This window comes from Haemorhous mexicanus, chromosome 16 (assembly GCF_027477595.1).
Source record: "Haemorhous mexicanus isolate bHaeMex1 chromosome 16, bHaeMex1.pri, whole genome shotgun sequence".
NCBI lineage: Eukaryota > Metazoa > Chordata > Aves > Passeriformes > Fringillidae > Haemorhous > Haemorhous mexicanus.
This window is the reverse complement of record NC_082356.1, coordinates 13,714,013-13,737,880: the sequence shown is the minus strand read 5'-3', so window position 1 is coordinate 13,737,880 and position 23,868 is coordinate 13,714,013. Positions and strand designations below refer to the sequence as shown.

The following is a 23,868-nucleotide window of genomic DNA, read 5'->3' as shown; positions in this document are numbered from 1 at the left end:
TGAATGGCACAAAGGCTCCACTGTGACCCAGCAGGGCCTCATGGAACCAAGGACACCGCTGGGATACAATGGAATCTCATGGAACCAAGGTCCAGTTGTGACAGAGCTGGGCCTCATGGAACCAAGGACACCCCGTGATGCAATGGAATCTCTAGGATCCAAGGATCAATTGCCAACACACCAGGTTCTCATGAAACCAAGCAGAACATTGTGACACAGGGCAATCTCATGGAAGCAAGGCTCTGCTTTGATCAAGTGGGGCCTCATGGAACCCCTGTGCCACTGGGACATTGTCAGGCCCAGTAGGAACAAGACACCCCTGTGGCAGACCAAGGCCTCATGGGACCCAGGAGAGCTCTGTGACACAATGGAACCTGATGGAGCCAAGGGCCCATTGGGACACAGCAGGGTCTCATGGAACCCCTGTGCCACTGGGACATTGCCAAGGCTCCTGCAAGCAAGGTTCCACTGGGACAAAGGCAGGCCCCATGGCACCCAGGAGACCACTGTGGGACAATGGAATCTCATGGAACCAAGGCTCCATTGTGACAAAGCACGGCCTCATGGAAGCCCAGTGCCACTGGGACATCTCCAGCCTTGGAGGAAGCAAGTGTCCATGGTGACACAGCACAGCCTCAAGTCATAGGAGAGCAGAGGGATGCCATGGAATCTTGGGGAACCAAGTGTCAATTCCAAACACAGCGAGGACTCACGGAGGCCATTGTGACACCGCCCTTTGTCACAATGGGGCCGTGCTCCTATGAGAATCCACGGGCCCACCATGTTCTCCTGGGTTCCAGGAGGCCCCGCTGTGCCACAATGGCCCCTTGCTCCCACGAGCCACAGCACGGTCCCCGTTGCCCCTGGGTTCTGGGAGGCCATGCTGCGTTCACAGCTGACACTTGCTGCCATGAGATTCCACTGTGCCTCAGTGGTCCCCATGTTTCCATGAGTTTCTGCTGTGTCCCAGTGGACACTGGGTTCCACAAGAGCTGGCAATGTCCCAGTGGCACCTGTGTCCTGTGGGCCCCACTTTGCCAAAGTAGACCCTTGGTTCCATGAGATTCCAGGTTGTCTCAATGCTCTGCTGAGTTCCATGAGGCTGTGCTGTGTCACCCTGGACACTGAGTTCCACCTGCCCTGGCAATTCCCAAGTGGCACCTGGCTTCCACGAGGCCCCGTTGTGTTTGCAGCTGACACTTGGTTCCCCAAGATGTCATTGTCACAGAGCTCTCACGGGTGCCCTGAGGCCTTGCTGTGCAATAATGGAGACTTGTTCCCACCAGACCTGGCAATGCCCCAGTGGCACCTGTGTCCATGAGGCCCCACTTGGTCAAAGCAGAGCCTTGGGTCAACAACTGACCCTTGTTTCCTTGAGATTCCATTTGTGAAAAACACGTTCACCCTCCTGTGAAAATGTAAAAAGTTTAATAAAGGACAATGGGAGACCAGGACCATGGAGCAAAGGTTATTACGGCCGGGTGCATCTTGGCACTCAGCCAGGAGCACCCTGTTCCCTTCGGGGATCCCCTGAAATACCTTTTCCCTTACACCAGCCTGTTGCATATTCATAGACCCTCATGCATATCCATATACTACTTTACATATTCCAGGAACTGTTCTACATGGCCCCTCCTTGGGTCTGCCTTTTCAGAGCATGTGTGTTTCTTGGCTGTGGTTTTGGCTCCTTCTCTTTATCACCTCCAGTTTTTGGGCCTTGGTCCACTCTGCCTCCAGACAGGGAGTGCTGATAGCTGGCAGATCTGTGCAGGTGTCCTCATCCTGTGTGCATTGGATGTTATCCCATCCCAGCAGGCATTTAACACAAGCATGCTTCTCTCAGCTATTTCACTACAATGTCTAAGCTCAATTAACAACAGAAATAAAAACTATATCTTTAGAACAAAGTTACTTTAACATCACACATACAAAATCCATTTTAATTTTTGTTAAAAGCCAATATTATACTATGTATCTATAACAGGGTGAAGGAGCCCTGGCCCAGGCTCTGGCCCTGGGGGACACGGGGACCCTGCCGGGGGGTCCCTGTCCCCCTGTCCCACCCCCATGGCCCCAGCCCCGTGTCAGGCTCTGGGGTCGATCTCGTGGAACATCCTCTGGGGGAGGCTGCGGGGCCGGGGGCGGGGGAACCCGGGGGGACAGGGGACCCTGCTGTGCATGAGCAGGGTTGGACTGCTCTGGGGGGAAATGTGAGGGGGGACAGGGCAGAGTGACCTCCCCAGTGACCTCACACAGCCCATGTGATGTCACACAGCCCCCTGTGATTTCACACAACCCCTGTGATATCACACATCCATCTGTGATGTCACAGAGCCCCCTGTGATGTCACACAACCCCCGTGATGTCACACAGCCATCTGTGATGTCACACAGCCCCTGTGATATCATACAGCTCCTATGATGTCACAGAGCCCCTGTGACATCACACAGCACTTGTGATGTCACACAGCCCCTCTGTTATGACACACAGCCTCCATGTGATGTCATTCAGCTCCTATGTGATGTCACAGAGCAGCTTTGTGATGTCACAGTCACCCTGTGATGTCACAGCCTTGTCTGCGATGTCACAGCCTTCTCTGACATCACACAGCTGCTCTGTGATATCATACTCTATGTCACAACCCACATTCGGATGTCACAGAACCATTTTTGATGATGTCACAGCTAGATCTGTGATGTCACAGCCCCCTCAGTGATGTCAGCCCACTCTGTGATGTCACACAGGCCCTTGCTGACATCACAGCTGCTCTGTGCCTCTATGACACAGCCACAGAGGTGCTGCTGTGACACAGCCCCCTCAGGGACATCCCCCAGCCCCTGCCAGTGCTGAGCCCCTGTGAGCTCTGTCTGTGCCCTGCTGGTGTCCCTGAGGTGCCCTGGCCGCGCCCCAGCCCTGCTGGGCTGTGCCCAGGAGCTGCTCCTGCCCAGAGCTGTCTCTCTGCAGTGCTGCCCTTGCCAGGAGCTGCCTGTGTGCCAGGAGCCCAGCCCAGCTCAGCAGCACAGACACAGCACAAGGGTTTTAATGACCCTCTGGGGCTTTGTGCTCAGGCCCTGAACATCAGTCCCTGAGAGGGAACAGAAGAAACCTCTCCAGAACACCAAGTCAGAATCCAACTCCAAAGTTTCTTGGATTTTTAATGGGTTCAACTGAGGGACACAACAGAGAAAGTGTCCCCAGGCCCCAGGCAGAGCAGAGAACTGCAAGCAGTGATGACAGGTGGGGACAAAGAGAAGCCAAGTCTTGGTGCCCTGGGGCACAGCAGGGTCTGTGCCACCAAGGGCTGGGAGGAGACACCTTGTCCTGAGGCACTGGGGCCTCCTGGCACAGCCCCAGCCAGGCTGGGCACTGTCAGCCCCTTGTCCTGCCCTCAGCATCCCCCCCTAGCCCACATCCCAGTGGCCTCAAGGATCTGCTGGAAGGAGTCCCTGGGGAGCCTTGCTCAGCAACGGCCCTGGGGGCTCCTGAATGCTCCCAGGGACTGCAGGTTTTTCAAAGGACTTTGGGTTTGGCTTTTGCCTTGGAGTTACTGAGAGGTTTGTGCAATCATGGCCTAAAATTACCTGCTGTAATTAGTCCCTGGAGAGGCTTTGTCAGTAACAACACTCATTGGGGCTCATTAATGCTTCAAGGTACTTCAGTTATTTTAAGGTACTTGGTGTTTCCCTTTGGATACAGACTCTGTGAGAAGTTTGTGAGATCATGGCCCCAATTATCTGCTTTAATGAGTCCCTTGAGAGCTTTGTACTGACACTCAGTGGGGCTCATTAATGCTTTGAGACACTCAAGGTGTTTAAGGTACTTTGGATTTTCCTTCCCACACTGAGTCTCTGAGAGGTTTTTGTGCCATCCTGGCCTCCAGTCTCTCCTCCAAGGAGCCCATGAGGAGCCTGTGTTGGGTATGGACTTTAGTGGGACCAATTCATGCCTTGAGACACTTTGGGTGTTTCCTCTGACTTGGACTCCTGGAAAGGTTTGTGCAATCTCCTCCCAGGCTCTGAGGTTCAAGGACTCAGCTCCAAATGCACAGTGAGGCTCATTAGGATCAAGCAAGTCCTGACACACCATGGCTCTGCCTTGATTTCCCTCTGCTCTAGTGGAGTTCATTAGGAGGGTTTCCTTTGACAGTTATGGAGAAAGAGACAAAGAGCTTCTTGGAAATATAGATTCCTTTTTTAAAGAGTGTCTTTTATGGCTGTTCTTGTTACACAAGAGGTGATTGTATTAATCAGGGACAGATATTGATGCAGGGACTCTCCTAAGGAGGTCTGGCCTGCTCAGAGAAGCTGTGCCTTGAGGTCTGAGCCAGCGTGGACAACCTTGCTCCACATTCCCCAAGCCCATTGTGTCTCTCCTCACTCACCTGGGTCCTGCTTTGATGGAGAACTGGCTGCACACAGCCAAAGAGGAATTTTCCTTCTTTTATTTTTGAAACAATCTAAAACTCCTGAGTTTCCCCATCGCAAACAGACATCCTCCTCAAGTGTGTGCCAAGCCCAAGGTGCCACCAAGAGCTCTCCAGACCTGCCCTGGGCCAGCTGTGAGGGTGGATCATCATCCCAACAGGCAGTGGGCCATTGCAAGGGACTGTTGCCATGGTCACTGCAGTGACCCCACTGCTGGCTTTGGGTGCCATGGACACCCCATCAGTTCAGGTTTCCTTGGAAACCAGCCCAAGGAGCCATTTCTACAGCCAGGTTCCATGGCCACTTGCCTGCAGAGCTGTTGCTGCCCTCAGCTGCCATGGCAGCCCTCAGGACAAAGCGGTGCCAGGGCTGTTCCAGGTACAATTGCAGTGACACTCCTTGGTGCCACCAGGTGCCATGGCAACGGCCACGGGGACCCGTTCCTTAGTTTGGTGCCATGGCAACCAATGCCCGGACCTGTTGTGGTGATTGGTGGCCATGGAAACCTGCCATGGGCCCCTTGCTCGGGGCTGCTGTCACTGCCCAGAGCCAGAGGGGATCCCTGGCTGGGGGCTTGTGCCATGGCCACCTGCCCTGTGCCGCGCTGGCCGCTCAGGCACCAGGAACCAGCAGCCAACGCCACTGCCAGGGCCAAAGGCCAGGTCAGCCAGACAGAAAGGGGCAGTGCTGGGCACTGTTTCCATGGCAACCGTCCCTGGGGGTGACACCTGGCTCACCTGTGCTGGCAGTTGCCATGGAAAGCCCTGGCAGGGACTGAGGGCACAGACACTGGCACTGAGGCACTGCTGGGCTGGGTGCTGAGCACAGGGCTGAGCACGCAGAGATGGTTTTGTTCTTGCTGAGCTGCAGCAGAGCCAAGGCCTGTCCTGCCCCTGGTCCAGCCACGCTGGGGAGGGGCTGGGGCTGCGGGGCAGCTGGGCAGGGGACACAGCCAGGACAGGGGACCCCAACTGAGCCCGGGGATACCCCAGACCATAGGACATCATGCTCCGTGTATGAAGGGGGGGAACAAGGAGGAGGGGGGGAATTTTGGAGGGAGGGATTTTGCCTTGCCAGGGAACACTTAGGCAAGAGGGGGCCCTGTTTCACCAGTGGGCAGGGTCACTACCAAAGACACAGACACCAACTTAAGCAATTGTGTCATTTATATCATGCACAGCTGCAAAGAATTACAAAAGGATAAGCTCAGCAAAGCACATCATCGTTAGCAAAGATATACAAAAGAAGCTCAGCAATCCATCCAGTCATCACTACCAAAGATTGCCTGCAGTGATTAAAGAAAGATCCACCAGCAGTTCCCCTCAGGCTCTACCATCACCCAGATCCACACATCAGCTGGGGAAGCCAAGGACTGCAGAGCCACTCCCAGACACTGGGAATTCCTGCAGGTGCCTCCACCTCTGCAGGCAAGGAGGCTCCAAGCCCGCGGGGAGAGGACACAGCTTTTACACTGTTAAACAAACAAGCTGACATCACTGCTACTCTGGGAACATCTGGTTTCATTCTCCTCATTGCTTTCTCCCAAAGCCTGGCCAGGGCTCAAGGAGGAACCAGGGGAGTTGGCTTTGATCCTTCAGCCCCAAACAAGGCCAGATGGGGCCTGCTCTGGTTTCTAAATACAGAAAGATAAATCCATGTTTTATCAAGGAACACATACACTGATCATGTTGGTAATAATGCTTCCTTAAGGAGTGGATACAAATCTAACATTTGGTTGGAAGGTTCATCTAGAGGTGAACTTTGCCTCAGGGCCTCTTCAGGCCTTGGTACTTTGATCGGCCCTCAGACCTACAATGAACTACAACGCTCATAACAATTCTTTCAATAACACAGTTTGCATTTACATATTAGGCATAAAGACATCTCCTCTTCTGCTTCAATTAGGTGCTATTGCACATTTCAACAGGATTAGTTGCTACTTCTGTGTTGCAGTTCCCTGCAAGGCGACCTGGTTCTGGGGGATCGGCACGGTGACCCAAATACAGGGTCACTCGGTCCACTCACTGCAGACACCAATATGGTGGATAGCAAATGGCGTTTATTCAGAGGCTTCAGGGGTATTTATGGCTTTAGGCAGTTTGTGTCACTTCCTTTAGCCCTGTCCTGGGTGTGGCCAAGTAGCTAAAGTCAACTGAAAGTGAAGTCTTCCTGTCTACCCGTAACAGCCCGAGATCTTCCAGCCGCAATTCCTAACTCTCCCACATTTCATCATCAAAATAAAATAGATACGATTAAAAATATGTCATCAAAATTTAAAGATAGAATCAAAACACATTTATTAAAAACTACATGTAAAGATCAGAACATATGTACATCTGTAACTATGAAGTCTAACACATAAATCCTATTCTTCAAACACTCTTCTGATAGGTGGCAGCTGCTTCCTGAGCTTGGAGGAAAGAGAGCTCTTCTGGACGGGAGGCAAAGACTTTGTGGGTAAGGGAACATCGGAAGTATCCAGAGAAAACTTCTCGGTAAGTCTGTAACCAGTCAGATCTGCAAAATGGAGACACAAAGTTTAACACAGGCCACCATGCAAACCTAAAGTAGCTAAAGGTCCAATTTAATGGGACACATTTCCTGCAAACTTCTAAACAGCTGCACAGGGAAATTGCTCCTGCTGGCAGACACTTGAGGCAGGCCAGGGGAAAGCCCAGAGCCACGTCCACAGAGCTACCACAGGAACAGCCTGGCCTCTGGGCTGCCCTGGGACAGCAGGGAGCCCAGAGCCCTGTGCTCTCCAGGAATGGCTCAGCTGCACATGCACCCTCCTGCTCCTCTCCCTGCCCTACAGCTGAGCAGCCCTACAGCTCCACGGGGCACTGGCAGCAGCACAGCTCAGTGCAGGGGCCACATGCAGGGCACAGCTGTTCCCTGGCAATGAGCACAGCCTCTCTGGGCTGGCACAAGACCCTTCCTCCCACCAGAGATTGGCCCAGCTCCCACCTCACCTCTGTGTGAGGCTGAGCCATGATCCGCCCTCACCTTGTCCTCCATCTGGAGTTGCTTCAGGCCCCCCACGCCATGACTAGGACAGGTGATGGAGAGAGCGGGGGCAGATGCACACCCTTCCTTAGTGTTTTGTCATTTTTGGCACAGCTGAAAAGTCACATCCAGAGGTGTCCAACTCAGCAAATGGTCAGCTTTCTGGAGAACATCTCGCCTTCACCAGCCCAAAATCTTGGAGAGGTTTTCCCGCACATGTGGAGGCTTGCTGGCAGCGCATTTCTTCAGCTGGGTGCCCATCACCTTGTAGAGGGCACAGGCAAGCTTGGTGGCCACGGTGCGGACGTTGGCGCTTCGGACAGGCAGCGCCTTGTTCTCCAGGAAGGACCAGAGCACGGGCAGGGCGTCGTGCTGGACCACTTCAGGGCTGCTGGCATAAACCCACTCCACAAGCACTGCCGGGAGAGAGACACAGCTTCTTAGCCACCAACCTCAATGCAAACAAGGATCTACCTCTGCTTTTGCTTCTTGCAAGCCTCTCTGGCCAAGATCAGAGAAATAGCACACAGAGCCCCATGATCCAGAAACGGGCAAAGCAGCTGATCATCCTGGAAACAGAACCACCAACTCCTCAGCACTAATTTCTCCAACCAGAGCCTTGTGCCTGTGGCAGACTTCGTACCTTTACTAAATTATCTCACAATCTCTTTCTGCATGAACAATGAATGAAATGTCCAATTGCAATTTATGTCCATTAACAAGTTGTCAAAACCCACACTGAAGATTTGGAAATGCACCTTAGAGAGGCAAATGAGAGATTTCTAATAAAAGGTTGATTCCATTTTTGTACCTTTGATGTCAAGTGCCAAATGTCTCATCTGGCTCTTCCCTTTGCTCAGTGGCACACAGCAAAGGGCAGTATTAGAACACACCTCAAAACTCCAGCTCACCAGAGATGGCTGCTGCCTGACAGCTGGATTAGAAACATCAGTGCCTAGCAGGTGTCTTTGGCAGAATGCTTTTGGGGCTTCCAGCAAACAGCTCTTTCAAACCTGAGGGTGCCTTAGATAATTACCCAGGCTGCATTGCTGTGGCATTTGAATGCTCCACATTTTATTGCCATTTCCCCTCCCAGTGTTAATGACATTTTTTCTTATAATGTCCACAGAAATAGGGGCATAGAGAGGGGAAAATGCTACACAGGGCACTGAAATGTAACCAAAATATGAGTGTTTTCTCATATTGTCTCTGAAATCTGCTCTCTGCCCATTTTCTGACCTGAACTGTATCAAACACAGACAAAAATTTACTATCAACTGGCTCCTTGCAACAGGCCGATTTGGCTGAGAGATCAAAGCCTGAAATGCTCTGGAGACCATTCTTATTTTCTGATCAGGCAAAATGTTATCTAGTAGCCCTTGATTGTTCTGTGATGGAAGAGACTTCATTTTCTCTGTGCTGTTAATCCACCAACAGTCATCAACATTGGAACCGCTCCTGAATGTACCCAAAACCAATTCTGCTAAGCAGGAAAGGGTTATGGTACCCATTTTAAAACAGGAATTCATTTGAGTTAAAATATCGTTAAAGACAATTGGTGACTATTGAATGTGAGGAACAGCTGTCTGTTCCTCCTAAATCTCAGAGAGAACATCTGCTTTCTCTAAAGTAGTCCTAATTTATAGGTAATTCCTTTATTTGAAAAAGAGATCAAAAGAACTGCTAAACTAAATTCCCTGTTGCTGGAGATCTACTTTATTCAAATGCTCTTTAAAGGGCCTTTGACATTCCCAATCACTGAACATGCCCTTTTGAGATTCCTAATGAAGAAACAAAGTGGATTAAACCTTGCATTCAAAGATGTTGCCTTTCCAAGAGTAAAACAAGAATTCTGTGAGGACAAAACAAACTGATGCCCTGAAACAGCATTTGCCACCATTTTCCTTAAAAGATCACAGATGTCCCTCAGCTGCCCAGAGAGGAGCCAACTGGGGTATTTTTAGCCCTTCCCTTTCCTGGAGGTGGGTTCTGAGATGCCCCAGTGAGAGCTCAGCCCCCAGGCCAAGCTCTGCCCCCATCTCAGATGCTGCACAGCTCTGCAGCAGCCAGGGGAAACCTGCCAAATACACCTGCCATGGGTATTGGGCAGGAGGGACAAGCTCAGCACTCCTGATTTGGAGGAGCTACTCTGCTGTCTGTTCACAGGCATTCCCTGTAAATACTCCCTGGGAAGAGCTCTTGGCTTAGAAGGGGAGGCCATACCTGTGATACGCTCCGCGACATCCAGCAGAGCTTGGCCACTCAGCTGATTCCATTGGTAGCTGAACTCTTTCAGCAGTGATACTTTATCTACAAGTGAAACACACGTTTCAGCTCACTTGTCTGAGGGCATAGCAGAAAGGACAGTGGGGACAGAAAGGGCAGGGGCAACCCCATTTTATAAAATCAAGTCAATTTCTGCTGATTTTTGAATCCTTTTCTTCTTTCCTCCCAGCCTACTTGGCAGGGTTTTAAATTCCAAAAGAAAAGCTCTCCTTTCACATTTGTAAATTCTAACTTGTCTGCTATACCAGGAGCTATGTTCAAACATTTCACATCAGGGACCTCAAGAGTTCAGTCACATGGAAGCAGTGAAAATGTTTTGCATCCCAGAGCAAAAAGGAAGAAGCTACTTGGGACACAGAAAGGCACTGAGTCAGGTAGTTTGTGAGTTCAAAGAGCAGCTAGGGAGGAGAAAGTGGAAACTCCCCTTGAAGACCTGCCTCTTCAACACTCCATTTTTTAGACATATTTCCCCAGTGCAGAGCTGACATAAATCTGTGTGGCAAAGGAATTTAGAGCAGCCCTTGCCAATGTAGTTATTTGCTATTGCCATCTTGCCCCATGGAAAACAGCACGTGGAACAAGTCATCATTGACAGCTGCATTTATACCTGTTTGTTCTAAAGAAATGAACTTGGTAAATCATCAGTTCCCCTTTGAAAAAACAAGACAAAGGAGAAAGGTGGAAAATAGGCAGCTAATGCCTATTATGTAGAGCCATCCAGGTAGCTGCTCTGCAGAAGCTCTGATGAGCCAGTGTCTCTTAATGCCAACAGCAAAGTTATTCATTTGGGAAGTCAAACGGGGCCCAAGGAAACTCCAAAACCCCTTTGCCTCTGAACTGTTGCAAAGCTGCAGTCTGGGATCTGCTCTTCAGACAAGCAGCACAGAGCCAAGGGTGCCTGGGACTGTTGGGAAATGCTGCTGCACATTCCAGCCTCTTGGGGACTGGTGCATAAGGACTGCACCTGCACAGCTTCTGGTGGGTGTCAGCTGGAGCATTCACAGACAACAACAGCTCTCAAGGCACTCAAGGATCTCTTGTGCAGGAGAGACAGAGACGCAGTTGAGGAAAGTCCCTGCCAGGGCTCAGCCTTACCCAAATGAGCAATGGATTCATCCAGTGCTTTCACAGCTGCAGCACGAACCCTGGGATCCTTTGAGTTCAGGTTCCTTGTTATTCCCTCCACCAAACCAATGATCACCGGGTTCAGGGCATCTTTCAGGACGCCTGTGATTTCAGCCAGCACGTCCAGCGCCTTCTGCTTCACCTTCTTGTGGCTGTCAGATATTCTCCAGACAAAATAATCAAAAATCTGTAAAGAGAACAAGCAACGTGAAAGCTGGAATCCTATGCCCTTGTTTGAAGAGTGGATGTAGCAGTCACCAATGTCAAAGATGAAAGTCATCCTTTCTGTCAGGTCAGCACTTGCTTGCACAATTTCACTGTTTTCCTGTGGGCCACTCACTGGAATGGTGGTGCAACCTCATGCCGGTTGAAAGATTTTCTTCTGTTTTTAAGAGGTTTGGCTGGGGACAGAATAGTTCCTATGGTATTTCTCTCCATCTATAAATCATTATATCAATTCCATTTATTAATGCTAAAAACTACCTTTGCTTTGGATGGAAGCAAGTGTTTACAATGCCTGGTTTTCTATACAGTTGCCTCAAGTACTGAGGGCAATTATGATTTTGCCAAAACGATGGCTGGAGGAGATCTAAATTTTCTTTTGTTTGTCTCAGAACCAGTGTCTGGAGAAGTGCAGGGCTCTGATCAACTCTTCCAGGATCCAGACCATTTCTCTAACTAACAGGTGGACTTCTGAAATGTAATGTGCTGTACAGCTCTCATTAGAGCAGGTTCAGTCCCTTGAAAGCCACATTATCAGGCACCTTTTCCTGGAAAAAGGGAAAAAGCATCCACTGGGAGGAGAAGGCAGAGATTAGTCCTTAGCTGTTTTCCTCCTTTTCCAAAGAGAAAAAAAGGCCCCCCAAGAAGGGTGAGCACCATCTTTACCCATGAGGAATAGGAACAGAAATGAATGTGAGTAGCCAGAGTTGTGCCTGTGCCAGAAGAGATGGAGTATATAGAAGTATTCTTTAAAAAAATAATTGGGTTTAAACCAACCCAGCTTGATACTTCTCTTCCCCATGCAAACCCATTTTTGGTCCAGAGAAAAATTGTCATGCTTTCAGGGGCTGGATTCCCTTCACTTCACCCAACTGGGAGTAGGAGAGAACAGCAGTTACACCAGCAGAAAATTCTGCCGTCATCTGATGAACAGCATCAATAGGCACCTGCCAGACAAATACAGCTGGACTGCAATAACTTGTCCTGAAGCCTGGGCCTGAATTACATTTGTCTGGGTAAGAGGGACCAGCCTGTCCCAAACAACCAGGATGTAGTGCCAAGACACACTGATTTACCTTTACTGCTACAGGCTTAGGAAAGGAGCTAAAGGAAAGGAGCAGTGAAGATATCTTACATACTTGGACAATGTTAGTGCAGATGAGCTGGGGGCTGGTTTTGCACAGGTCTAGGAGGAGTGCCACTCCTTCCATCCGTGTCTGAAACCCCTTGGCTTCCAGGAGATGGTAAAGCTTCTGGAGCAGCTCAGTTTCTTCCACAGCTGGAGGTAACGTGACCTGGGCTTTTGCACGGTGTAGGAGGTGTTCATCAGAGGTAGATTTCACCCTGGAAAATGAAACCAAATGAGGACCTGTTGGTGATAATTATCGTAGCATGGCATCCCCATTGTGGAAATAATTAGCATTGACTCCATGATTTCAGAAGGCTGATCAATCACTTTATTATACCATACTACACTACATTATACTATACTATACAGAAACTCATCGCTGTTACAGATAGTCCAATACAGCCAGACCAGATTGGTCACTTGAATCCAAAACACCATCACCAGTGGCCAATTAAGAAATTACCCTTTGGTAAACAAATCTCCATAACACATTCCACATGTTCACAACAATAGGTGCAGCAAGTGAAGATAAGAATTGTTTCTCATTCTTTTCTCTCCTCTTCTCACAGCCCTCCCCAGGACCATGCCTCAGAAAGTTTGCCTGCTGCTCTCTGTGGAGAGAGCTGCAGCCACAGATTATATCTTCAGTTAATTGTGAGCAAAACCTCTTGAGCAGCTTTCCTAATTATGTGATTTCAAGCTGGAAAATCATGAGGCTCTGAAGAACAAGGTGGACCTCATGACAATCATTACGGGAGACAATCTGCAAGTGACATCCTCACCAGTGCTCACTCAGGAAAACCAAGGATGAGATGCATCTGATCAAGCTTCAGATGGCTGCCAAGGAACACAGGTCACATTGCTTTGTGGAGAAAGAGAGACACTACTTCCAAGTTTAAATGCGCCCTCATTTGGCACATGTGTGACTTATAATAAGGAAACTCATCACTCTGGAGAAGTGTCTCTACAACCAGGCATGACAATCTGGAAAAGTAGCTCAGCTGCATCTGAACAGATAAACAGGGCCATATGTGAAGGATTTAGAAAATCAGTAAGAGAGATATAAACAGAAGCCAGACATCCCAGAACTACACTCACATTTCATTTGCTTCCCTAGAGACTAGATCCAGAGCATAACGACCCCAGTGGGAACAATTTTCCTGAATCAACCTGTCTCTTCCATGAGCACAGGAAGATGCTAGCTGTGCTTCTGAGGCATATGGTCACTTTCCAGCCACTGCTGAGCACGACAGAGCTAAATAAATCCCCTCTGTTATCAGAGGAGAACAGGTACAAGTAGCTCTGCCACTGGCATGAAGAGACAGTGAGGATGAAATTCCTGTCTTAAATGCTGACTGTAGCACAAGACGAAATAAACCAAACATGCTGTCCATCAAGAAAATTATATTAATAACAGAAATATCAAGACAAAAAGTCCACATTGAGACACCAGTTGACTGAAGTTGTTCAGGAATTGCCTTGCTACTTAGTACTCAAACTTGATACTGTTTGAGGGTAAGAAAACCATGATTAAGCCAGGCCAAACCACATGGATGAGAACTGCATCTTTGTGGAATGGCATCTTGCTTCTAGACTGAGATTTCTCATCAAAACACCCATCTAAAAAGACTCCACTCAGATGACAAAAACACCCTAGCTGAATTTACTTGTCCCAAGTCAGGCAGCAGAAACTTGGCCCTCTCCTAGCCTCCAGAACACTGCCCTTGCACTGCACTGGTTCGTCTGAGCTGCAACCAATGGGTGTCTCTTTTTGTCTCTCCATTTTTTGGAAACCCCTCCAGAGAAGTTGTGCTCAACACAATGCAGAAGTAGACATTTTTTATCTTAGAGCATTTGTAGGGAAAGGAAACAATCTGTGGCATTGGTCATCGCTGCCAGAAAGATTTTCCTGAGAAGAGACATGTAAAGCTTGCCATGTGCTTTGTCACATCTGACAAAAGTGCTCAGTACCGTTTGCTAGAAGGCACTGTGGCCTGGGGCTTCTTTGAGCCATTGTTCCTCTCCTTCACCGGCTCCTTGACAGATGGGCGTTCAGCTTTCTGGTTTTCCATCCCCTACAAGGACACAGAGAAACCCCATCAATCTTTAGACCATTGAATAGGAAATTCCCTGTTTAAAACCCAAGTTAGAACCATGATCACTGCTACCAAGGCTTAGGGAAACATTTCCTAACTTACAGAAGGAAACAGACCAGAGATTCAGTGATGCCAACTCTTTGTTTTCAATAGCCCAAGGCAGGGTATGGGTGCTACCAGACTGAGCAGCAGTCTAAAGTCCCAAATTCATTAGTCCTGACCATAAATGGGAATAATGCAAGCTGGTAGGCAGCGAGTGTTTGTGAAGGAAGCAACAGAAAACCTGGACTCTTTGGGGGTTGGCCCATCATGTTGGAAGTCGATTTGGTTCAACGCTTACTCTCCCTGTGCCTGCACAAAGGCACACTCCCTTGTGTAATGTAAATAAAAAGAATAAAATCCCCCCTCCAACAAACAAAGTATTTTCCACTGGATGCTGCTGAATTCACCAAGCTTCTTCCAGCTCCACAGGGCTTGACAGCAGGGCAGTATTCCCAAAAGACAGACAGTAATTGTAGTAACTAGGATGCACTTCAACATCTTTTGTAAATTTGGAAATTTTCTTGGCACTACTACTTCCAGTGCCTTGTGCAAAGACTCTGTTATCTTCAGAAGCACTAGTCTCACTTAGTTGCTTTAGTGGGGGCAGAGTAGGGAGAGCATGGTGGAGTCTTACGCTTAAATGTAATTCCATTTTCTCCTCTTTCCCTTTCCTCTTTGTGACCGATATGGAAAATATTCAAAACCCCACTTTTCCCCTAATAATATCAGTTCCTTTGTGGCCTGCAGATGAACAGGCTGAGGATTAACAGCTCATTCCCAGGAGCAAAATGATTCAGCAGAAGAGAAATGAGCTAAAGACACATTGGATATGTTTGATCTCATATTAGCAGTGGCAATACTTGCACAAAGGAGACATTTCTCCTGCCAAGCACTTACTTTCTTCTTCATTCTTGTCAGGATTTCTTCCAGGTCACGGGTGGAAAGAGATCGTTCCAAAAGCAGTTTAAGTTGTTGATCTGTGAGCAACATCTTCACCATCTCCTGTCCATAATGCCTAAGGAAGGCAGGAAGGAAGGAAACAGAAGAAAAGTGAACAAACAAAGGAAGAGTGTTAACAGAAGAGGCTGATGTCTAAAACTCATCAGCTGCAATCCTTGCATGAGAAGGCATTACCTACTCAGCAAAAAGGGAGATTTACCTCCACTTGACACCACACAGTGCTGTCAGCTGAATACAAGAGGCAAGAGGAGAATGTGGGGTAACAGAAAAATACCATATCACTCTGAAACTGGGGTTGTGCTTCTGAGGCATCAAAGGATCCCAGGAAACAAGCAAAACACATCTGCTTTGTTGTCAGAGCCTGTTAGCAGTGTCCTGCTGCCACTGCACAATAATTTGCCTTTCTTTAACTGGCAGGGAAGCCAGGACAAAACACCTCATGCATCCTCTTGATTATTCTATACTATGTGTATGCACATGGGTAGCTAGTTGCTCTGGTGTTCTTGGCAGCTATTAATGGGAATTTAATCACCAAAGGAAGGGGATTTTCATGGTTTGGGGTGATTTTGCCACTAGGATACCACAGTTTTCTTCAAGAAGAAATGTGGAGCTCACTGAGCCACAGATAACAGCATTCTAGAAATCTGCAGAACAGGTTTAGAAAGACGGAATACAATGGCTAAAGACCTCTGGAATATTTCTAGGAAAGTCTGAAGTTAATGAGAAATGGATGTTTGGGATCCTTCAGTGATGAACATTAGCCAACACTTTGGCTTTGTGTTGTGCATCTAAGGCCAATCAAAACTGTTGGACTGGCTCATCTGAGCTCTTTTGATCTCAGGAAAGAATCCTTCAAGCCACAGGAAGTTGGCAAGGCTCCTTCTCGCTGGCCAACCTCAGGTAACCCAGTACAGCCATTTGCCCAGGCAACCCAGAGCAGCGCTCACAGCACCAAGGCTGACAGAGCCCAAGAAGCATTTGGACACTGCTCTCAGGCACATGGAGTGACCCTTGGGCTGTCCTGCACAGGAGCTGGACTCGATGACCCTGATGGGTCCCTTCCAACTCAGCATATTCCATGATTTTATGACCCTTATTCACACCATGAGGTCACTTCATATTTCCTTTAGTTTCCACTCTTTTGTGGTTTCACCTTTACAGCCAGACACAAAACGGTTTTCCTGTTTGAGGAGGTGAAATGAAGATCATTACCTTGTGTCCTTGTGACAGTCCTGAGCAAGCTTCCCTGCCACGTGTGCCAGCCTCTCAGCCCTGGGTGTGCCTGCGAGCTTCGTGACTCCAATTCTCTCCATCAGGGACAGGAGGAGTTCGGCCGCACACTTCCGCACCTGGGCGTGGCAGCTCCTGGGAAGGAGAGAGCAAACCCTGGGGCACAGGGAGAAGGAGCAGCAGCAGCACAGGCCTTGGCCAGAGCCTGCTCCCTTTTCTTGCTGGGGGAAGAAGCATTTGGACAATCTCAGGCACTTGGTGTGACCCTTGGGCTGTTCTGTGCAAGGCCAGGAGCTGGACTCAGTGGTCCTGATGGGCCCCTTCCAACTCCCCATATTTTACAGGTCTGTGATTCTGAGCACTAATGGGCTGCAGGAGGGCAGAAATAGGTGGCAAGAGGAAAGAAATGAGGTTGGTCGGAGAATCACAGAGTTCACAGAAGATGCAAGATACAGGACCCTTCCCTCCCACCATTCCCATTCTCTGTCTCATCCCTTCTCCCTCCCACACACTAGAAGGTGAAGAATATCACTTAAAGACCTACTTGACTCCCATGTCCATGAGGGCAGTCATTGCTCGTGCAGGAGTCACATTCTCCACCATGATCCCCAGGGTCTGACTGGCTGCTTTCTGAACAAAGTCTGGGGAGTTGGACACCATCTGGAGAAGGACCCGAGCAACCTCATCCACCTCAGAGTCCATGTCCTTCTTCAAGGTCACAAAGAGCTCTCCCAGAGTGACAATTGCAGAGTAGGACACCTTGGAACGGAGGTTGGTCACCTGGGGAAGTCGTGAGGGGAAACATAAGAATCACCTTGAAAAGAAAACCAGTTGCCTTCAACAGAAGTCCCAGGAAATGACAACATGTCCCACTGTGTACAGAGGATCATAAAAGTACAAGAGGAGCAGGAGAGCACAAGCACAGAAAGGCACTTACTCTGGCACCAATTTCTGGCCTCAGACCTGTTTACTGCAGGACTAAAAAAAATATTTCTCTAAAGTGTTCTAATTAACCCTTCTAAAATGTCCAGAGCTTTGATTTTAGGCCCTTTCACTAGAAAACTAAAGCAAGGGCTGCTTTCAAATCATAAATGCACAAGTCCGAAAGATAAAAGTGTCAGGTGCTCCTGTTCCAGAAAGCAACACCAGCAGTTGAAACACTCAGCCAGGAAACAGACAACACAGACTCATTTGCAGTGTTGAGTTACAGCTTGGGCAGAGATTGGGACTCTGGCAAATAATGTCATTAGTGTCTCAGATTCTGCACTTGCACTTTACTTTATAAAGGCACCACACTCACAGACGAGTGCCAGATACCCGACCTACCAGTAAATACAGCTACATGTACCCACAGATCCCACAGGTAGCTGACAGACATTAGAAATATCAGGTCTAAAACAGAAATGAAGGCAGTCCCTGAGCACACATGGAGATGAACAAGCACATACCTACTCTACACACTGTGTATGAAGTATGGGGGACAATTCAGAACAGTGTTCTCACCTCGCTGGTAACTGCCAAGCAAACCTCATGAAGTCTACAAAGCAGGACCTCTGAATGGGACCCAGCCAGGTGTTTGATGCTGAAGAGTCCCTTCTCCTTCAGCTCCCTGAAAGGCAGAAGATTGATATTTCTCTCCACTGAGGCAGCACCCTCTGAAATGACCAGGCTGGCAGCTCAGTCAAGCAATGGGAGGTGCTTTTCAAGGAGTACTTAATGAAACCAAGGAAGGCGTTGCCCCAGGATGCTGTGGCTGTCAAAAGCATTCACAAATGCAAGAGGCAAAGAGAAGGGTTTCGGAGTGGCCATTTAGGAAGACAGCTTTCTGAAATCTGTGGCACAGGAGGCCCCTCTGTCACTGCTTCCTAGAAGCTGTGAGGCCAGGCCATGCTGCTGTTTCTTGTCACCTCTCTGTACCTGTCCCTGAGACACAGTGCCACTGGGCTGTTACTGGGACATTTTCCTTCTCTGTCAGCCCCAGCAGGCAGTTCAGCAGGGAGAGTCTGCACTGGCACTCTGGAGCTGAGTTTCCACTCTATGATCGAGGCCTCTCTGTCAGCCACTCCACTCCACCTCACACATTCCCCAAAAAAGCAGCAGGATGTCCCAGGAGATTGCATCCCTGGGCAAGAACTGTTGAAACTCTGGCTTTTCCCAAAACCCCCTACCTAAAATAACCCCCACAACAGCAACATGTTATTTAAAAGGTGCAAACAACTCTGTCTCTGAGCTCTTGCTTGGAGCAGGCCCTCAGCTACAGGAAGGTGTGTGAGGCATCAGGGCTGCAGCACAGGGCTGGTGACTGATCCCAGGGGCACCCCTGAGTGTCATCCAGACCCCCCACACCTGCAGAAGCTCTCTGCACCTCACAGGGCACCAAAGAGAAATGGGGAAGAGAAAGCAGAAGAGGAAGGGCAAAGCAAAGGAGATGCATCGTGGCCGATTTTTCATGCTTATCCCTGTGAGAATGAAGCATCCACCAGTGAGTGGATGCTAACCCAGACATCAAAAAGAAAACCAATGTCACCTAACATTTGTAGGGTTATCTGCTCGTGGCCTCCTTCTGCCTGTGTAGAATTTTGGGACACATGGTGAATGTTGACAAAACATCTCAGGCCCATATGAAGCAGTGAGGAGGAAAAAGTTGAATTCCAAAAGTGCAAGATTTTTAGAGGATTTTCTTTCTTTTTCCTTCTCTTCTGCCGTGAGCCCTTCAGGAGTAATGACAGGCTGAGGGACTTGAAAGCACAACTCAGTCCATTTCTCAAAAACAGGAGCTCCCTGGAGCTGCCTCTGGGACTCCCATGCAGGAGGTCACAGGGAGACCCTGTCACCTGCCATTGCTGTCAGCAGTGGGAGCAGAGAGGAATCTTACTCAGTCCCAACTGGGCCAGGGCCCAAGGCACCCAAATCTCTACACTCAAAACTGCTGCCATCCTGCTTCTGCCTTCACCCAGCAAATCATCTCCTTCCAGACCTTTGTCTCTTCCCTCAACATTTCCTGTGCAGCTCCATGGAGCAGCAGGCAAAGCCAGGAAACAGCACGGACCTGCTGCAGCTGGAGCACTGCTGCAGAGCAAGGCCAAGAAAAGGCTGCTCTCCAGTCTCCATCCTCTCCCTGCTCTGCAGTGGTTTCTCCAGTGCCCTTTGGCCCTCTGGGCTCTCAGGGCTAAGAGGCACAAGCAAGACACGCCTCTGACCTACCTTAATGCCAAAGAGGGACACAGAGTGAACAGGGCCTTTCTTACCAGTCATCGCTGCCCAGCAAGGAGAGTGCCTCCTGCAAGGACTGCTGTGGGTCTGAGGAGGCTCTGTCCTTCTGCCCGTGCCCACGGAGCGGCTCCTCTCGGCGCTTGGCAGCAGTGGCCATCAGCGAGGTCACTGTAAGGAGAGGGTCAGCCATGGGCGCTGCAGCCCCGGGCAAGGCACCCGCCATGGCGCGGCCTGCAGCCCCATCTCCCAGCCAGGGCTCCGTCTGGGACAAACTGGCACTGGCTCAGAGGCTTCCCTGCTGTCTGGCTCCTGGGGCTCCTTGCTTGCTCCCAGCCTGCCCCAGCTGGGCCCAGCTCCAGGCTAAACCTGACAATTGCGAGGAGCCATCGGGCACTTCTGGGAGCAGCAGCACGACTGCACCAAGCCACTGACTGCCCTGCAGAGACAACTCTTGCTGGATAGCAGAACAGCTGGCTGCAGAACTGGACAGCAGCACAGGCAGAGGGCCCAGATGGTGAGTGAACAACTGATCGTGGTGGTTCCTGTAAGGTGCACAGTGAGCACACCCTGGCAGACTGCCCTGCAGCTCATCCCTGCAGTCCCAGCTGCCTCCTGGCACCAGTGCTGTAGTTTGGACTCTCAGGATGGGCAAAAGCCAGAGCTTAGGCCTTTCCCACTACTTTATTCAGTTCAACTTTCCAATGGATCTCCAAGAACCAACTGCTCCAGTACTACCAAGCTGGAGTAACTCAAAAGTAGATGTGCTGTTCATTCTCAGGACAGACTACAGAGCCAAGATCCCACTGTGCTGGCTGAGGCAGGAGGCAGTTTGTGCTCGTTGTGCAAGGAAAAACCCAGAGCAGGCTTACCTGAGGAGCTGCATGGGAAGCTGCCATCCCCATGCATGATGGGTGTACTGGGCAGTAAGGGCACCTTGTCCTGCTTCCTCACAACCTTCTTCTTCAAGGCATTACCAGGGTGTTTTCTCTGCACTCTAGAAGCTGTGCCATCAACAGGTGGTAGGCTAAAGGCTGCAGGGACCAAAGCGGAGCTTGTAAGTGGAGAGTGCTGGACAGGGTGATGATGGAAAGGGCTAGAAAACTTGCCAGAGCCGGGTAACATCTCTTTGTTATCCCAAAGAACTTCAAGTACAATAATGGCACACTAACATGAGACAGTGATCACAGAATCACAGAATCCTAGAAGAGTTTGGGTTGGAAGGCACCTTTAAGCACCATCTAGTCCAACCCCTGTGAGCAGGGACATCTTCATCCTGATCAGATTCCTCAGAGCCCCATGTAAACTGGCCTTGAACACCTTTGAGGATAAACCAACAACAGTTTCTCTGGGCAAATCCTACCAACTTTTCATCCCCTTCATTATAAAAAAAAACCCCATGTATATCTAATCTAAATTTACCCTATTCTAGATTCAAACCAAACTGCAGTGATGCTTCTCTGAAGAAACAAGGAAAGCCAGTATTGCTTTGCTTCTGTTTTCCTGTTCCGGAGACTGGCAGGGGCATTTCCCAAAGGAAAGTGCAGATAACCTTGTGTGATGCCCTCGGGCTGAGGGCTCCCTCCTAAGGGCCCTGCTGCTGTCCTTGGGCAGCGCTCACAGCCCTGCAGGCAGAGCCCCTCAGCCAGGATTCAGCTGGGAACGCTGCTTGCTGCTGGGGCTACAACAGAAGCCCTGGCTGGGGCTTCAGCACAGCTCTACAGTGCCAGCTCCTCAGCAGGGAGTGGCAGGAGAAGGAGCTGAATTTTGTTTTTTCCAGGTTGCACCCTGGTTGAAAAGCATTCTTTTGGACTCCCCTTCCCTGGAGGCTGCTCTCCAGGAGAGAGTCTGTGTACTTTGCAAGACAGAATTTTCTACTCTGAAAAACTTTAGAGCTGAAGGGGGGAAGCTGATATTCTGTTGCTGACTCAGGGAGGCCATGGGCAAGACACTTCATGCCTCTGTATTTTTCTTTGGGAAACAGAATTAAATCCCAAGCAAGCTTCCACTCAGATGCAAGTGGAACAGCTCCCCAGTCTGATTGCAACACTGTGCAAAAAGCAAGCAAGTGGCCAAACAGGACCACCACAAGTGTAGCCACCACTTACTTGCTTCAGCTGCATCCCCAGGCTCGACTGCCTCAGGAATAAGCTGCAAGGATGTTTTCCTTTCTCTCCTTTTCTTCATCTCTCTCTCCAAAAACTCTGCATCCTTCTGCCCTAAGTTCTTTTGAGCCAACATACACAATGCAGCATGGATCTAGGTGCAATGGAAACACATCACAGACTGTAAGCAGAGACACACAAACCAGACACAACATATCATCAGGAGCACAGAGCCCACAGAGTGCCATAGGCTTCAAAGCAGCTCCATCCACATTCCAATAGTTTCAGAGGAATGTCTCCCATCCTCACCTTGGCAATTACACACAGGGAGGTGGAACACTTCAGTGCCACAACCTTCCACTGCTGCAACTGCAAGCTATGTCAGGAAGCCCTGCTTGAAGCATGAAAGTCATAGGAGTGCTCCAAGACAGAGGAAGAGCTGACATGCCAGTGAGCAGGCAGTTCAGTTCCTACAGGCCATGGCAGGAGTATAAAAACCATGTGCAATACCCAGCAAGGAGGGCTAATGAGCAGTTGCCTAACACTCATGGCCAGGAATTGCAGCTGTTTCTCACTTCCTGGATTCTGATGGACTCTGAAGGACTTGGTCTCTGAGACCAGGAGACCAAAAGGAGGAGACTTGTGAAAACAAGTTGCAGAAACAGTGATGTTAATGAGCAGAAAACTTGAGAATGAGAGGGCTGTGAAATACAGCCACAAAGGTCACCAGGAAAAGTCCAACTCTCCCATTTTCTTTTGCAGCCTTGCTTACACCCAACATTAGAATCTTTGCTTCTCTGCCTCTGAGGGTGCACTTCGCCCACGTGCACAGATGTGTAGCTTGCTCTGTCATTCAGAACTTCTCTAAAACAGCCTTTGCACATAAAGAATGCTTCTGGAATGACCTTAGCACCATCTCCAAACCACAGACCTTGCCACCACTGGAAATAGCCAAGCAATTGCTCTGTAGCTGTCCAATATATTCCCAAGGGAATCCCCATCCCCCAAGAGTGGAAGATGATGATTTTCAGTGACATTTTGGGCCAAGCACTAAACAGCCACTGGAAAGGAAGTCTGCTCATCCCTATCCTTATCCCTTACCTTTCCAAAGCCATCCCTCAGGTCTTTGTCCCTTGTAAGACCAGGACTGGTGGGATGATCCATCTCCTTGGCCTGGCACAGTGGGAGGCCTGGGAATGGAAGCAAAGGTTTGTGTAAATCTCTGGCAGACTTCAAGCCCCCAAAAACACAATGCTGACAAGGCAAGACAGATTTCAGATTGCAGAGCTCTCCTAAGACACAGAGATTGTGATTGAGAGCAGCAAGGTACAATGCCTAGACCCTCTCCCAAGGGATGGGCTACTGGCAGCAGACAGGACATGACTCTGTTGGCCAGCAGAATGAAACCTTCTGCATGATGAAGGCCTCAGCCCCTGCATGCTGGAGAGCCTCTGTGTCTGATAGAGAAGGGCAGAGATGGAGATTGCTCTCGACAGAGATTCTTATCTGCCCTTATTCATGCTGATTGTAGTAAACATCTTCTTTTGGTTCCTAGAAGTCCCAGGTTCTAATACCTGTATGCATTGAGATCAACATTTTCTTCTCTTTGTTGGAATATTTTAGAGGACATTCAAAGAAAAGCTTAGCATTGCAGGACTGCAAGAGTGTTACCAAATGTGAAGTGTGTTCTTGACATTAGATATTTCATTTTCCCCAAGGATTTTCATTCCAAACTTTATGAGATTGGGCCACATTTGGGGCAGCCTGACTAAAGGCTGATTTTCTAGTTGCAATTTTATAGAATGGCTTCACAGAGGATAAATTAAGTGGCAATGCAGTAGAAAAAAAGCAATGTCTTAAATCAGGATTTTTTTGCCCCTGCAGAATGGTCAGCATAATAATAAAAAAGGAAACTTAGATAGTGGCTCTGTGAAAAGACGGCCTTGGAAGGTAAAAGCATTTGGGATGTTGGCAGGGAAACTACAGATCCCAAGGTAACCTCCTTGGGACCATTGCTGTCAGTCAGGCCTGCA

The 23,868-nt window shown here is 49.3% G+C and overlaps 1 protein-coding gene across 1 annotated transcript in view; it reads right to left on the bottom strand.

Moving 5' to 3' along the window:
• Window positions 1-6,751: 6,751 nt before the first annotated feature.
• LOC132334973 (TOG array regulator of axonemal microtubules protein 2-like) overlaps window positions 6,752-23,868 on the bottom strand; it is a 30,509-nt gene continuing 13,392 nt past the window's right edge. Inside the window, exons 6-19 of the mRNA XM_059861094.1 lie at window positions 22,937-23,025; window positions 21,839-21,989; window positions 20,603-20,764; window positions 19,769-19,901; window positions 18,024-18,129; window positions 17,065-17,300; window positions 16,503-16,655; window positions 15,228-15,345; window positions 14,164-14,267; window positions 12,203-12,407; window positions 10,812-11,028; window positions 9,654-9,740; window positions 7,431-7,882; window positions 6,752-6,941 (exon numbers count right to left, since the gene is read on the bottom strand). Coding sequence (XP_059717077.1) covers window positions 7,611-7,882; window positions 9,654-9,740; window positions 10,812-11,028; window positions 12,203-12,407; window positions 14,164-14,267; window positions 15,228-15,345; window positions 16,503-16,655; window positions 17,065-17,300; window positions 18,024-18,129; window positions 19,769-19,901; window positions 20,603-20,764; window positions 21,839-21,989; window positions 22,937-23,025 — 2,033 coding nt within the window. The 3' untranslated portion in view covers window positions 6,752-6,941; window positions 7,431-7,610. The remainder of the gene's footprint in view (window positions 6,942-7,430; window positions 7,883-9,653; window positions 9,741-10,811; window positions 11,029-12,202; window positions 12,408-14,163; window positions 14,268-15,227; window positions 15,346-16,502; window positions 16,656-17,064; window positions 17,301-18,023; window positions 18,130-19,768; window positions 19,902-20,602; window positions 20,765-21,838; window positions 21,990-22,936; window positions 23,026-23,868) is intronic.